General features: G+C 40.6%; 1 protein-coding gene across 1 annotated transcript in view; it reads left to right on the top strand.

The window, feature by feature from the left end:
• Window positions 1–1,299: 1,299 nt before the first annotated feature.
• Window positions 1,300–14,876, top strand: part of LOC122741600 (mesothelin-like protein) — a 35,655-nt gene continuing 22,078 nt past the window's right edge. The window contains exons 1-6 of the mRNA XM_043985247.1: window positions 1,300–1,336; window positions 5,944–6,065; window positions 6,698–6,904; window positions 9,924–10,094; window positions 11,038–11,172; window positions 13,796–13,845. Of these exons, the coding sequence (XP_043841182.1) occupies window positions 1,300–1,336; window positions 5,944–6,065; window positions 6,698–6,904; window positions 9,924–10,094; window positions 11,038–11,172; window positions 13,796–13,845 (722 nt within the window). The remainder of the gene's footprint in view (window positions 1,337–5,943; window positions 6,066–6,697; window positions 6,905–9,923; window positions 10,095–11,037; window positions 11,173–13,795; window positions 13,846–14,876) is intronic.

Below are 14,876 nucleotides of genomic sequence, written 5' to 3'. Positions count from 1 at the left end.
TTCATAAATGCTTGTTGATTGATTGCCCATGGGCACATGGCTAATAAGTATCAGAACCAGGTCTAACTTTAAGCCCAGTGTTTGCATACAATTGCACAAAATATCCAAGGGCTTTCTTTAATCTCAAAAGGAAAAAACTGGGGAGGACACGATAGAGGAGCCAGCAGACATTTTCTGTATTCAAATGTATCCTATTGCACACAGCAGACTTGGAGATCATCTTCTAGTCCAACCTTCCATTACTTTCTTTTCCCTGGACAGTGCTCACTGCCCTACTCAAATAGTCATTCCCACTGTGTGACCCTGGGCAAGTCACTTAACCCTCATTGCCCTGTAAAAAAATTGGCCATTCCCCACACTTACCTTGGGCAGCACTGACCTTCTATCCCTGGATACTGGCCTATCCAAATAGGCATTTCCTCCCCACCTTTCCTTGAGAAAGCTGTCTTTCCTGGCAACCACCCTGGATATTTAGTGCCTAGAAGCCCTCTGGGACCTGTAGGTAGGGTCAGGCAGCTTCCCAGAATCTTCAGATACAAGGGCAGAGAGAAACACCACCAGCACCCTGGACTTACAGCAAGGCCTCTTTAGCTGCCTGAGAGGCAGCCCAATATATCAGAAAGGGCCTGGCAGTAGGCAATGACCTGGTCAGCTGCTTATACAAATGAGATGTGAAGTGGTAAGCCTCAGTCTTGTCTATAAAGTAAAAACATTAGACTACTAGGTGAGCCCTTTAGTTCTATATCAGCCTAACATTCTAGTTTCTTGGTTCTTTTCCACCGATCCTCTACCATGTTTCTATGATTTTATAATGCTGCATAGGATGGACACCAGACCTATTGTTTCAATGGTATAAGGAAATTCTGGATGAGGAAATTCCCTCTACGAATGCGGAGTAGAGTCCTAGGGAGTTCCCTGAGGTGTTTGAGAAGGGAAGTGATTTCTCCTTCTTTAAGCCCTGTTCTCTTTTCACTGTGCTGCGGTGCCTCTTTGTCCGCAGAGTCCTGACAAAGTCCAGGAACATGGCGACATTTTCTTGAGCACCCAGATTAGTTGGATGCTCAGTGACCTGTAGTTTCATTGCAATCATGAAAAGACAGAGGGGAGAACCTGTTACTGAGATTTGAAGAACTCTTTGAAGATCCCACTGAGCTTCCAACACTTATTAAGTTTCCATTGTGTAAAACCCTGGGCAATGACACGCTTTTGTGTTCGTTTTTTTTTTCCAGAGTAAAGGGATTCAGTGCAGTTTACAAATCTCTCTCAGCCACAGCAAGAAGTGATGTCTACAATGAGTACATGAGGAAATACTTATTACGGCAAACTGGCTCAACAGGTGTGTCATTGTTTGATTCCTAGGAGCTTTGGGCTGTTTTCTGAGGTTGGTGGCCTGGGGAGGGGAAGAGGGATGCTTCTTACTGGCCCACCACTTTTGAGTAAGTAGTAACATACTCATCATAATTATCATCATTATTATCTGGAATTCAGATAGAAATGATCTTCAGACAATTTGCAACCCTACTATTAATCTTTATGGAGCAAGGGCAAAATGATAGCTTTTAAAAAAATGAATAAAAATATTGGCATGTCAGCTCATCTTCTACAGGCTTCCTGAAAAGCAGCTTTGGGACAACTTGAAGAACAGACAGGATGAAGGAGATTATACAGAGTGTTCTAAAAGTCTTAGTGCATTTTTAATCTCTTAAAGCTATTACAAAATACAACTTCACTAACACTTTTGGGCAACCTTATAGGTACTTCCTCCTTTTTTCACATACTTTTAATCTCTTCTACTAGGTGTCTATATTTTGAAAGATTTTTATTCCACATAGTTTAGATATGAATGTTGGGGGTTTTAAATTTTAAAATAGCATTTTATTCTAATTGGATTTGTGTGTGAGAGGGTGTAATTCTTTGGGGGGGGGGAGCAATGAGGGTTAAGTGACTTGCCCAGGGTCAGACAGCTAGTAAGTGTCAAGTGTCTGAGGCCGGATTTGAACTCAGGTACTCCTGACTCCAGGGCTGGTGCTCTATCCACTGCGCCATCTAGCTGCCCCAGTATAATTACTTTTAACAATATTCATCTGTAGGGGGCAGCTAGATGGCGCAGTGGATAGAGCACCAGCCCTGGAGTCAGGAGTACCTGAGTTCAAATCCGGCCTCAGACACTTGACACTTACTAGCTGTCTGACCCTGGGCAAGTCACTTAACCCCAATTGCCTCACTTAAAAAAAAAAGTAATTATACTTCAATATGTTAAAAGATTCATTATTTCATCAGTGTAGAGACTCTCTCTCTGCCAATCACCAAGACAGATAAAATCTTGTCTAGGCCTTGATACTTGAATTGCAGTGACCAAGAAAATAAAATTAATCAATCCCCTGGCAACCATTCTCCTGGGGATAAGCCTCACTCACCCTGCCTAGCTAAGCTGGTCCTCTGAGGACAGAGTCTGTAGTTAATCCCTTTCCAATATCATAGAACTATCTGGAGTTTACATTCCACCAGCATAGCCTCTGAGAATCCTGGATCTCTTTGATACCACAATGAGTTAACAAAGAAGGAATTCAGTGGAGGAATAATAACAAGTTACAACAACAATTGATACTTATGCAGCAATTTACCATCTAGAATTGGGAAGGGTTCGGAAAGTATCTCATTTGAAACACATAATATAGTATTTTACATATGGTAGGTAGTTAATGAATGAATGTTGAATGAACAGTACCATTAGGTATTAATGGATTATTATTCCCATTTAACACATGAGGAAAGTAGAGCTCAGACATGTGAAGTGATTTGTCTGAGTTCACACAATTAGTGGCAGAGCTAGGGCTAGAATCCTGGTCAATCAGCAAGCCTTTGATAAGTGCCTACTATGTGCCAGGCACAATGCTAAACACTGAGAATACAAAGGAAGGTAAAAGACAGTCCCTGCTCACAAGGAGGGAACAGAACTCTCAGTCACAATCTAATGGGGAAGACAACATGCAAACATCTATGTACAAACAAGGTATGAACAGCAGAAAGTAAATTGGAGATCGCCAATAGATAGAAGATGCTAGAATTGAGAGGGATCAAGAAAAGCTTCCTGTAGAAGGTGATATTTTTACTGGGACTTTAAGCAAGACAGGGGCAGCAGGAGATGGAAATGAGGATGGAAAACATTCAAGGCATGGGGGGACAGCTGGTGAAAATGCCAGAACTCAGGAGGTAGAATGTGTCTTGTGAGGAACAATCAGGAGGCCAGTGTCACTGGAATAAAGAGGACATGAATGGGGAGTAAGGTGTAAGACCAGAAAAGTAAAGGGGCCAGATTACGAAGGGGGGTTTTTTGTTGTTTGTTTGTTTGTTTGTTTGTTGTGGGCAATGGGGGTTAAGTGACTTGCCCAGGGTCACACAGCTAGTAAGTGTCAAGTGTCTGAGGCCGGATTTGAACCCAGGTACTCCTGAATCCAGGGCCGGTGTTCTATCCATTGCGCCACCTAGCTGCCCCCTATGAAGGGTTTTTGAAGGAAAACAGGATTTTATACTATCCAGGAGGTGGTAGAGAGCCACTGACATCTGTTGAATAGGAGGGTGACATGGTCAGACTTAGGAACTTCACTTTGACAGCTGTGTGGAGGATGGATTGAAGTGGAGAGATAGATACTTGAGGTAGGAAGAAAAATCAACAGCTATTGAGATAATACGGGAGAGAGGTGATGAAGACCTGGAATCCCCTCAGACATATTGGTTTATCTCCTCTGAACTTGTTTCACATTGTTGATGTCTTTCCTGAAATGTGATGCCCAGAACTGAATATAGTCCTCCATGTATGATCTGATGAGGGCTAGAGTACAGGGAAACTACTACCTCCCTGGCTCTGGACACCACATTTCTGGACACTATACAGACTAAGATCACATTCAGCTTTTGGTTGCTAACTTTTTTTCTAATCTTTGATACACTGTTGACGTATATTATGCTGGAAATCCAAAAAAACCTCCATATCTATATTACATGAAATTAAATAGATAGATTGACAGACAGACAGATGGATAGATAGATCATATATATATGTATATATTTCATACACATATAGATATATGTAGATATAGAGATAGGTATAGAGTAGATAGATGGATAGATAGATAGATAGACATAGGTATAGATATAGATATAGATATATCATATGATCTAGTAATACCTGGCCCAACCTGTACTTGTATGGTTATACCTGATTTTAAAACAAGTATAGGAATGTACATTTATCCCATTAAATGACATCTTATTAGATTTAACCCATCATTCTTTCATTCAATCAGCCATCCAATCAATAAGCATTTATCAAATGCCTAGTATATTATATACCAACCACCAGAAGTACAAAGGTAAAAATGAAATGATCCCTGCCCTCAAAGAGCTCACATGCTATCAGGGAAGACTCTGTGTGTGTGTGTGTGTGTGTGTGTGTGTGTGTGTGTGCAGAATAAATACAAAATCAATGCAAGATTGTTTCAAAAGGGACAATGCTAGCATTTAAGGGGATAAAGAAAGGCTTCATCTTGGATTGTCTTGAATCATTGTCCTGCTGAGAATAGTCAAGTCATTCACAGTTCTTCATCCAAAAATATTGCTGTCACTGTGTACAGTGTTCTTGGTTCTGCTCACTTCACAATATATCGTTACATACATGTCTTTTCCAGGTTTTTTTGAAGCATTTATTTTTTCAAATAATTTGTATAGTATTGGGATTAATTGTTCTTTAAAAGTTTGTCTTCTCCTTCAAAAATTTAGATGCTATACCATTTGGTGCATATATGTTAAGAACTGATATGGCTTCATTGTCCATGGTACCTTTCAGCAAAATATAGTTTCCTTCTTTATCTCTTTTAACTAGATCTATTTTTGCTTTTGCTTTGTCTGAAATCATAATTGCTACCCCTGCTTTCTTTGCTTCAGCTGAAGCATAATAGATTTTGTTCCAACTCTTTACATTTACTCCGTGTATCTCACTCTGTTTTAAATGTGTTTACATTTATAGTTATGATAGGTATGTATGTGTATGTTATATCTACATTTGATATATGTATAAAATATAATTCTATATCATAAATAAAATAAATTTGTTTAAAAAAGAAAGACTTCATGTAGGAGATGGATCTTGAGCCTAGAGCGTTAACAGAAATAAGGGATTCTACTTTGTGGAGGTCAAAGAAAGTACTTTCCAGGAATGGGAAACATCCATTGCAAAAGCTTTGAGATGAGAGATTCTGGTTTGTACATATCTTTTCAGATCTTGATTCTGGTTGTCCAGCATGTTAATGATCCCACCCAGTTTCATGTTAATCTTCTTGCTTGTGGTCAGTTGGTCATACCATCACAAGCTACACATCCCAACCCCTGCCTAAGCTCTAGCCACACTCCCTTGGTCATCTTAGTGGGGCCGGACAGTGGCAGACAGGAAGGAGACGGCCTATAGAGGCATGTGCCATCTCAAAAGCAGGACATGTGAAGTAAAGCCCTCCAAATGGGAAGTGGAGCTCCTTTCTGGGTTCTTGCAACTTTAAGTCATGACTTCTAGGAAAATCCCACTCCTTGGACACTGGTACAGAGATGTATCATTCGAGGTAATATGGGAAGCCTGTCAAACAGAAGTTTATAATGGGACTCTTCTGTGTACTCTGAAACGTACTTCAATTTAGTTAAGCAGATCTTCATAAATTCCCCTTATATGTCACACACACACACACACACACATACACACACACACACAAATATACACATGGGAAAGGCAGATGAAAATGGTTAAAGAAAAATCTGAGATCAAATGAATGAAAAATAATTTGGGCAGTTTGCAGAGAGGGCTTCACAAAGGAGAGGCTATTTCAAATGGATTTGAATGTATTTTCCTGAACTACATGTGAGGATACCAACCTTTGATTCTGAAATTCTGTAAAGGAGGACCAGCCTGCCCCGGGAATTCCGTAAGGTCAGATGACTGGCTGGTCAGGAATCTGGGCAAGTTTTCATCTGATGCTCCCTTCAGTGATCTGGACACATTCTACCCCAATATTACTTCAGTAAGTATCTAAAGCTCAGTCTGTTCAGTGCCCCAAACAGCTGTAATAATGACAGGGCATGCATCAACCTTGGGGTAATATGTCCAGAGGGGCACATTCCCCTGCCCAGTGAATATGTCAATATCTTTTTGAGCTCTAATGTTTGAGATTAGCCCCAATTCCCCTTGATCTACCAAAGCTTTAGCTTGCAGGCTGCTCCTTACTACTATTGGAAATGGGCCAAGAATTAAATGTAGCCAATCAATAAATTAAGCAACAAATAGCTACTATGTTCCAGACACTATGCTAGGTATTGGGGATGCAAAAAGACAAATGAAACAGTCTCTGTCCTCGATGCTTAGATTAGTCACCTTCACTTTGACAAAGGGAGGGGATGGGGGGGGGACCTAAGCACCAGTTCTCAGGGCTAATACATCTCTGACTTGGGTGAGCTACGGAGGAAAAGGCAAGAGACTGAAAATATTACTTCATGTATTAATATCCCCAGGATATTAAGGAAATGAGGGTCCTACCATAGAACTCTCTACAAATCCTAGCCTTTCAAAAAACTTCCTACTGTGCTGAGGAGAGAGCTTCATGAATCATGGGGCCTTCCAAGAACATTCACTTCCCTCTGCCTCTGTCTTCCTTAGGAGATTGAAGTCTTCACAGGCCACCTTTCAGAGGAAACCTTTCAGACACTAGGGGCCTTGGCTGTGGGGTTAACACCATCTGTGATCCTGAGTAAGGCAGATGGACAGATGCTGAACAGGACACTCCCAGTTCTGTCCACTATCAGAGGCTGGAGCCCTGCCCAGGCTTCTATCATTATGAAGAAACTTCTTCAAAATGGACTTCAGGTAAATAAAATTGAAAAATGATACCATCTTAAGAAATACTTTTAAAAGAAAGGACAGGGGGCAGCTAGATGGTGCAGTGGATAGAGCACCGGCCCTGGAGTCAGGAGTACCTGAGTTCAAATCCGGCCTCAGACACTTAACACTTACTAGCTGTGTGACCCTGGGCAAGTCACTTAACCCCAATTGCCTCACTAAAAAAAAAAAAAAAAAAAAAAGACTAAGGGTTGGAGACTCCAATGGGAGGAGCCAAACAAAGCCACACTGCCATCTCAATTTCTATCCTACTCCTTGCCTGTGCTTGCATGTGTCAGGTATCACCCAGGTAATTCCAAAAGAATCAAAGAAACTCTGAATTCGTGAACCTGGTTAATTGGGTGGATGATGGAAAGTTCACAGGAGTTTTGGAGATGGGCATATTTTGTTTTAGTGAGGCAATTGGGGTTAAGTGACTTGCCCAGGGTCACACAGCTAGTAAGTGTCAAGTGTCTGAACTCAGGTCCTCCTGATTCCAGGGCCAGTGCTCTATCCACTGCGCCACCTAGCTGCCCCTGGAGATGGGCATATTTAAGGGGGATTTGATTGAGGAATAAATCACAGCAGTTGTATTAATGTGATAGTAACTGAATTTCATTTAATTCAGACTAGTGTTGAGTTGGACACCTGGTTTGTCCCTTGAATAAACTCTGAGGATTCCCAATGTGGCATATGTACCATGGGTCACAGATATCGTCTTGGAGTCTCAGAAGTTCCATTTTTTCATAAATGGCCTTCTCAAAGTGGGAGTCAAAGGACATATGTTCAAACCCAGCTCTGCCATTTTACCACCTGTGTGATCTAGGACAAGTCACTTGAAGTAAAATGGGCTTCAGCTTCCTGATCTGCAAAATGAGGGAACAGAAGTAATAAAATGCAGTGCCCCCAAATAATAATAATAATAATAATAATAATAAAGGAAATAAAATACAGTAACCTATAATAATAATATCAGTAACAATAATAATAGCTAGTTTTTTTGTTTTGTTTTTTTAATGAGGCAATTGGGGTTAAGTGACTTGCCCAGGGTCACACAGCTAGTAAGTGTTAAGTGTCTAAGGTCAGATTTGAACTCGGGTCCTCCTGACTCCAGGGCCGGTGCTCTATCCACTGCACCACCTAGCCGCCCCTAATAATAGCTAGTTTTTATATAGCAAATATGGTATGTAAACTAAATACCATGTGCCAGGCACTGTGCTAAATGCTTTACAATAATTATTTCATTTGATCCTCACAAAAACCCTGGGAAGTAGGTGTTATTATTCCTATTTTATAGATGAAGAAACTGAAGCAAACAGAGGAGAAGTGATTTGCTTAGGGTTACCTAGCTAGGAAGTGTCAGAGGCTGAATTTGAACTCAGGTCTTCCTGACTCCAGGCCCAGTATGCTATCCAGTGCACCACCTAGCTGCCTCAGTAATATTTATAGTTCCTCTTTATATTCTTCAACCCTTAGTGTTAAACCCAGTAGCCTATATGATTTCTTCTCTCTCCTGTAAGACCCTGGCAAACTTTTTATTCAACAGGCATTTATTAAGCACCTACTATGTGACATCCACTAGGCACTGGAGATACAGTAACAAAAACAAAACCATCCCTGCCCTCAAAGAGCTTTTATTTTATTGGAACATGACTTGTTTATTTGGGTTCATTTACTAGGCAAACCTTTTTTTTTTTAACAACTATGCACAGATAACTTCTACTTAAGTCTGTGTCTGAGCTATACAAACTTCATATGAGGGTCCAAACTACTGAAGTTTTGCTGTAATAGGAATAATCAATTTATTTGCCTAATATCCTAGGGCAAGGGTTGTTAATCTTTTTCATGTCAATGAACCACATTAGCAGTCCAAAACCTATGGACCCTTTCTCAGAATAATATTTTTAGAGGAAGGTGGAACCAAGATTGTGGAGTAGAAGAAGCACTACGGCCAAGTTCTCTCACCATTCCCCTCCAAAGAACTTTTTATTATTTTTTTTGGGGGGGGGGGCTGGGCAATGGGGGTTAAGTGACTTGCCCAGGGTCACACAGCTGGTGTCAAGCATCTGAGGCCGGATTTGAACTCAGGTACTCCTGAATCCAGAGCCGGTGCTTCATCCACTGCGCCACCCAGCCGCCCCACCTCCAAAGAACTTTAAAATATCACCTCAAATTAAATTCTGGGGCAGCAGAGCCAACAAAAGGTTGGGGTTAGACATTTTTTCCAGGCCAAGTTGCAAAAACCCCTAAAACAAAAAGGTCATTGGACACAAGCCCAACAAGAATTCCTAAAGGAGTTAAAGAGATAAGTGCTGGAGGAAATGTTGGGGGAAAGATATTAGAGGAACACAAGAAAATTATGAAAAGAAAAATAACAGCTTGGTAAAAGATGCACAAAAAATATTGAAGAAAATATCACCTTAAATAAGAGCCACAAAAATTCACTGAAGAAAAGAACTCCTTTAAAATCAGAATAAGCCAAGGAGAAAAGAAGGTACAAAAATTCACTGAGGAAAAAAAAATCCTAAAAGGCAGAATTGTCCAAATGGAAAAAGAGGCACAAAAGCTCACTGAAGAAAATAATTCCTTAAAAATTAAAGTTGGGCAAATGGAACCTAATAACTCCAAGAGGCATCAAGAAACAATAAAACAAAGTAAAAAAGAGAATATGTTTAAGGCATAAAATAAAATATATAGGATATACAGGAAACTGCTTATATTGAAAGTTTCCAGGGGGCAGCTAGGTGGAGCAGTGCATAAAGCACCAGCCCTGGATTCAGAAGGACCTGAGTTCAAATCCAGCCTCAGACACTTGACACTTACTAGCTGTGTGACCCTGGGCAAGTCACTTAACCCCCATTGCCCTGCAAAAAAAAAAAAAAAAGAAAGTTATCAAATATATTTGTATGAACCTCAGTTTAAGAACCTTGGGGGTATTGATCCATAAAGTAGTAAAAATATTAATCTATAATATGGCATCTATGTACCCCTGACTTTCCATCTATAGCTCACACAAGCTAGAGATGTACTAGCCCTGGGAACCCTGGTGCCTGGACTCCCCTTGAGTGAAATGAGCCGGCTAAATGATGATGCCGTCCTTCAGCTTGCAGCAGATGAAAATTTCATCAACATTCTCCAAGAGGCCCCAGAGTTCCTACAACAGGCATTTGTACATAGGGTGAGTATGGGCTCCCTTAAACACACCTGGACACCATCACATACATCCCAGGCTCTGCCTGAGCACAAGTTGATGTTCACAGCTGCTCTTTCCCTGAAAGCACCAGTCCCACCCCAAGGATAGATTTCTGAATGTAGGGGATTTCCTGTCAGTCCAAATAATAGATGTGCTCTTTGGCTTCGTTAATAAAAGCCTGGTAACCATAGTGAAGGAGATGGTGCTTCTGCTGTACTCTGACTTGGCCAGATGATCTCTGGAGCACTGTGCCCAGCTCTGGGTTGTGTATTTTAGAGAAGACATTGTGCCACACAAGGATCTGTTCAAGGAAACTTTGGCTAGAAAAGAGAAGCCTGAAAGGAGGGAATTATTTCTGACTTTTAATGTCTGAAGGGATGTCATAGGGAGGCTAGACTTGTTCTGTGGGTCTCCACACAGCACCAGGACTAATGTGCAGACATCAGAAGAAGACATCAGATATTTTTGGGTTTTTCTCTCCTAAAATTCTAGCACAGTACTTGACATAACACTAGGCTCTTAGTAGAGGATACTGACTGACTGGAAGCTCCACATTTCTGCTGAGTTTTGGAGGAAGCAGGAAGCTGAAGAGAGACTAGATATGGAGCCAGTGAGTCAGACTCAGCTCTGGAAATTCACACGGGGTAGGAATCACAGCCTCTTAATTGTGATCACCATGTTGTTACCATGTTACAGGATACAGTAAGCTCCTTGAAGACAGGAATTGGTTCTTTTGGTTTTGCATCCCCATTGCCAAGCACAGCACCTGGCATGTGGTAGGTGCTTAATAGATATCTTTTAAATGATTCATTGTTATGTGGTCCCAGTGAATTCCAGATGGGGGAGAGTTCAGAAACTGCAGAAACCAATTGTTCTTCTAAGGAAATAGATGGATTTTCCTGAGAAAGTGTGGGGCTCTGTGTTTCAGATCTTACAAAGCAATGAAGGAAAGGTTTTTCCCAGAGTTCCAGCTGGTCTGGCCTCCCAGATACCCCTGTCTCAGCTGCTTTCTTCCCAGATGGACTTTGATGAGATCAACAAAATGCTGTGGACACCTGCCCAGGTAGTTTCCATCACTGTAACTATCCTATGAGAGGTAACAGTGGGAAGGAATTTGATCTTTGGTACAAAAGATCTGAGTTAGAATTCCAATTCTGCCACTAGCCATCTACATGACCCTGGGCAAATCACCCTGCCTCAGTTTCCTCATTTGTAAAATAAGCATAATGACACTCTCCCTGCCTTATGAGAAAAGCATGTTGTTGTAAAGCTTAAAGCATTATATGAGTACAAATTATTATTTATTATTGTTATTATTATTACATTACATCCACAAAGAGTATTTTGACTGTGACATGCCATAGAAACATCAACTATGCTATAATTTATGGAGATTGGTTGTCATGAGGGTGGAGACCTGGGAGATTTCCTTCAAAACAAGAGGAATAATGGCTAGTTTTCAAAAACCACTTTAAGGTTTACGAAGGTTTTATTTTTTTTCTCATTGGATTCTCAATGCAGCCCTGGGAAGAAATTTGAAAGACTCAAATGCTAAAACCTTCCCAGTGGGCTGGTACATTGTAATTTACAATCCAGAGTTGCCTTCAAGGGTCATTTCACATGCCACCTCCTACTGGAACCCCTTCCTCATCCCCTGGTTGTTAGTTCTTAGTGTCATCTCTTTTCTCAATAATTGTATGTAGGGGGCAGCTAGGTGGCACAGTGGATAGAGCACTGGCCCTGGATTCAGAAGGTTTTGAGTTCAAATCCGGCCTCAGACACTTGACACTTATTAGCTGTGTGACCCTGGGCAAGTCACTTAACCCTCATTGCCCCACAAAAAAAAGGAAAAAATAATTGTATGTATATGTATACACACATATATAATATATATATTATATGTGTGTCTACATATATATGTATGAATATATGTATATATATATATGTTCCAGTTAGTGGTCACATTATTTGAATCTTTCCATTGAGCTGAAACCAAAGACCATATTTTACATAATTACAACTTCAAATAGTAAACAATTCAACTATATGTGACCACTTCAGGGAAGTTCATTATTCACACTGAAACCTGTCTATCCCCACTAGAATGTAAACTCCCTGAAGGCATAAACTTTTCCATGTTTGTAGATCCTGTTAGCCCTTTGCATACAGTAGGTGCTTAATAAATGCGTATTGGGTTAAATTGGTGCAATGGGGGAAAAAGACAGATTTGGAGTAAGAGTACATGCATTTAAATCACAGGCTCTACTTTTTACTCCCCATGTTACCTTGGGCACATAACTTAATCACTCTGGATCTCAGTGTCCTCATCTGTAAAATGAGGAGGTTGGGCCTCTCTACCTTGCATTTCCTTTAATACAGACTGTCCCAAAAGTCACAGTGCAGTTTTAAGCTTTAATAATTACTAAAAGTTGCTATGATTAGTTTTAAACAAACTACACTAAGCTTTGGGGGACACCCTGTATTTCAAAGATCTGTTTACGTAAGTATAATACTCACTGCATGAGTATAATAGTCCCACACAGCAGTGGATAGAGTGCTAGGCCTAGAATCAGGAAGATTCATCTTCCTGGGTTCATATCCAGCCTCAGACACTAGCTGTGTGACCCTGAGCAAGTCACTCAACCCTGTTTACCTCAGTTTCTTTATCTATAAAGTGAGCTGGAGAAGGAAATAGCAAACCATTCCAGTATCTTTGCCAAGAAAATCCCAACTGGGGTCATGAAGACTCGGACACAACTGAAAAACTACTAAACAAACACAACCACCACCAACAAAGCAGATCACCACAACTCCCCATCTTAGTGGGTGATCTTCGGAAGTTGGGGTACCCCAAAACATTTATCACTTGGTAGCCAATCCTCAGATGATGTGCCTCTTAGCCCTTAGGATGACAAGCGCACAATCTGTTACTGAACCTGTACTCAAAGCCTTTTCAGATTGCTAGGAACTTACCACAGTTTGTGCTACTGTGTGCCCAAGGTCATCTTCATACTGTTCATTACAGAGCAGGCCCTCACTGGTAATGATAATCTCTAGCAGTATTTTGCAGCTAACAAAGTGCTTTCCTCACAGTGACCCTAAAATGTTTGCAGTGTGAAAACTATTATCCCCATTTTACAGGTGAGATAACTGATGTTCAGAGAGGGTAAGTGACTTGACCGCTTGAACTTGCATTTAGGTCTTCTGACTCCAAGGCCATGATGCCTCTTCTCACAGGCTACAAGATCGAGTTCACACTAACATACAATTTGTCCTCTTTCTTTTTTTTAATATAGTATTTTATTATTTTCCAGTTACATGTAGAGATAGTTTTCAACATTAGTTTCTATAAGATTTCTAGTTTCAAATCTTTCTCCCTCCCTCCCCCCTCTCCGAGACAGCAAGCAATCTGATGTAGGTTCTATATGTACAATCACATTAAACATGTTTCTGTATTAATCATGCTGTGAAAGAAGAATCAGAGCAAAAGGGAAAAACTTCATAAAAGGAAAACAAAAAAAGTAGAAATAGTATGGTTCATTCTGCATCTAGATTCCACAGTTCTTTTTTTATTGATTGGAAGAGCATTTTCCTTCATGAGTCCTTTGGAACTATCTTAGACCATCGTGTTGCTGAGAAGAATCAAGTCTATCACAGTTGAAATTTGTCCTCTTTCTTTCCCATAGGCCCAAGTGCTTTTCCAGGCTGTGCTCAAGTCTCCTCTGAAGTATTCACAGTAAGCTGACTAGTTCCCAGGCCCCACATTGGGGGGCTATCTCTGAACTTCTACTTACATGTGCTCCTCTTAACTGGCACTGGCACTGAGTCCCATCCCTGAACTGACAAAGAGAAGTTTGTAGTGCCCATAATCACTGGGCCCTTTAAGAGCCAGCTCAAAAGGTCATCTCTATTATGTCTTTCCCAATTTTCATCAGCCAGAAATATTCTCTTTCTTATATAATTTCATAGCATTATGAAGTTCTCTTCTGCACTTTTAAGCTAATTCGAATTACATTTATGTCTTATCTCCGCTATTAAACTACAGGTTCCTGAGTTCAAATCCAGCCTCAGCAATTTACTAGCACTTTGACCTTGGGTAGGTCACGTAATCTCTGTTTGCCTCAGTTTTCTCAACTGTTAAATGAGTATAATAACAGCCCCTATCTCCCAGGATTACTATGAAGATCAAACGAAATATTTGTAAAGTGCTTAGCACAGTGCTTGGCACATACGAGGTGCTTAATAAAATTATTGTTTCCTTCCTTCCTTGAAGATAAACAAAATTCTTGTTTAGTTTTTATCTCCCAGTGCCTGACTCGAAGATCTGCACAAAGTAGATGCTTAACAGATATATGTTGAGTGAGTGGATGACTGACTGTCTGGGACTCCAGGGACAGCTATAAAGCAGTGTGTGGCAGCTTTGTTTATGCCCAAACACTCCTCTCTCCTGTGACTATCTTTGGTCCTGAAGCCCAGAAGCTGGGAAATTCCAAGAAGACTTTGAGTTAGGATGTGCAGATTGGATAAAGAAGCCCCCTGCGATCACTGATAAGAGGACCAGAGGGCTCTTCCCTAGATTCACCATGAAAAGCCTTTGAAATTGGGACCAAAGAGAAGACGAAAAATAACAACAATAACGTCTCACGTTTCTTATGGCTTACCAAGCACTTTCCATACAAATGTCCTTTGAAAAAAAAAAGGGCAAAGATTATGACTTTCCTCTCATTTTACAGATGAGGTAACTGGGGCTCAGAGAGATGGAATAAT

Source organism: Dromiciops gliroides, chromosome 1 (assembly GCF_019393635.1).
Source record: "Dromiciops gliroides isolate mDroGli1 chromosome 1, mDroGli1.pri, whole genome shotgun sequence".
Classification (NCBI taxonomy): domain Eukaryota; kingdom Metazoa; phylum Chordata; class Mammalia; order Microbiotheria; family Microbiotheriidae; genus Dromiciops; species Dromiciops gliroides.
Note: the sequence above shows the minus strand (reverse complement) of the source record. Positions and strands in the feature narration are given on the sequence as shown.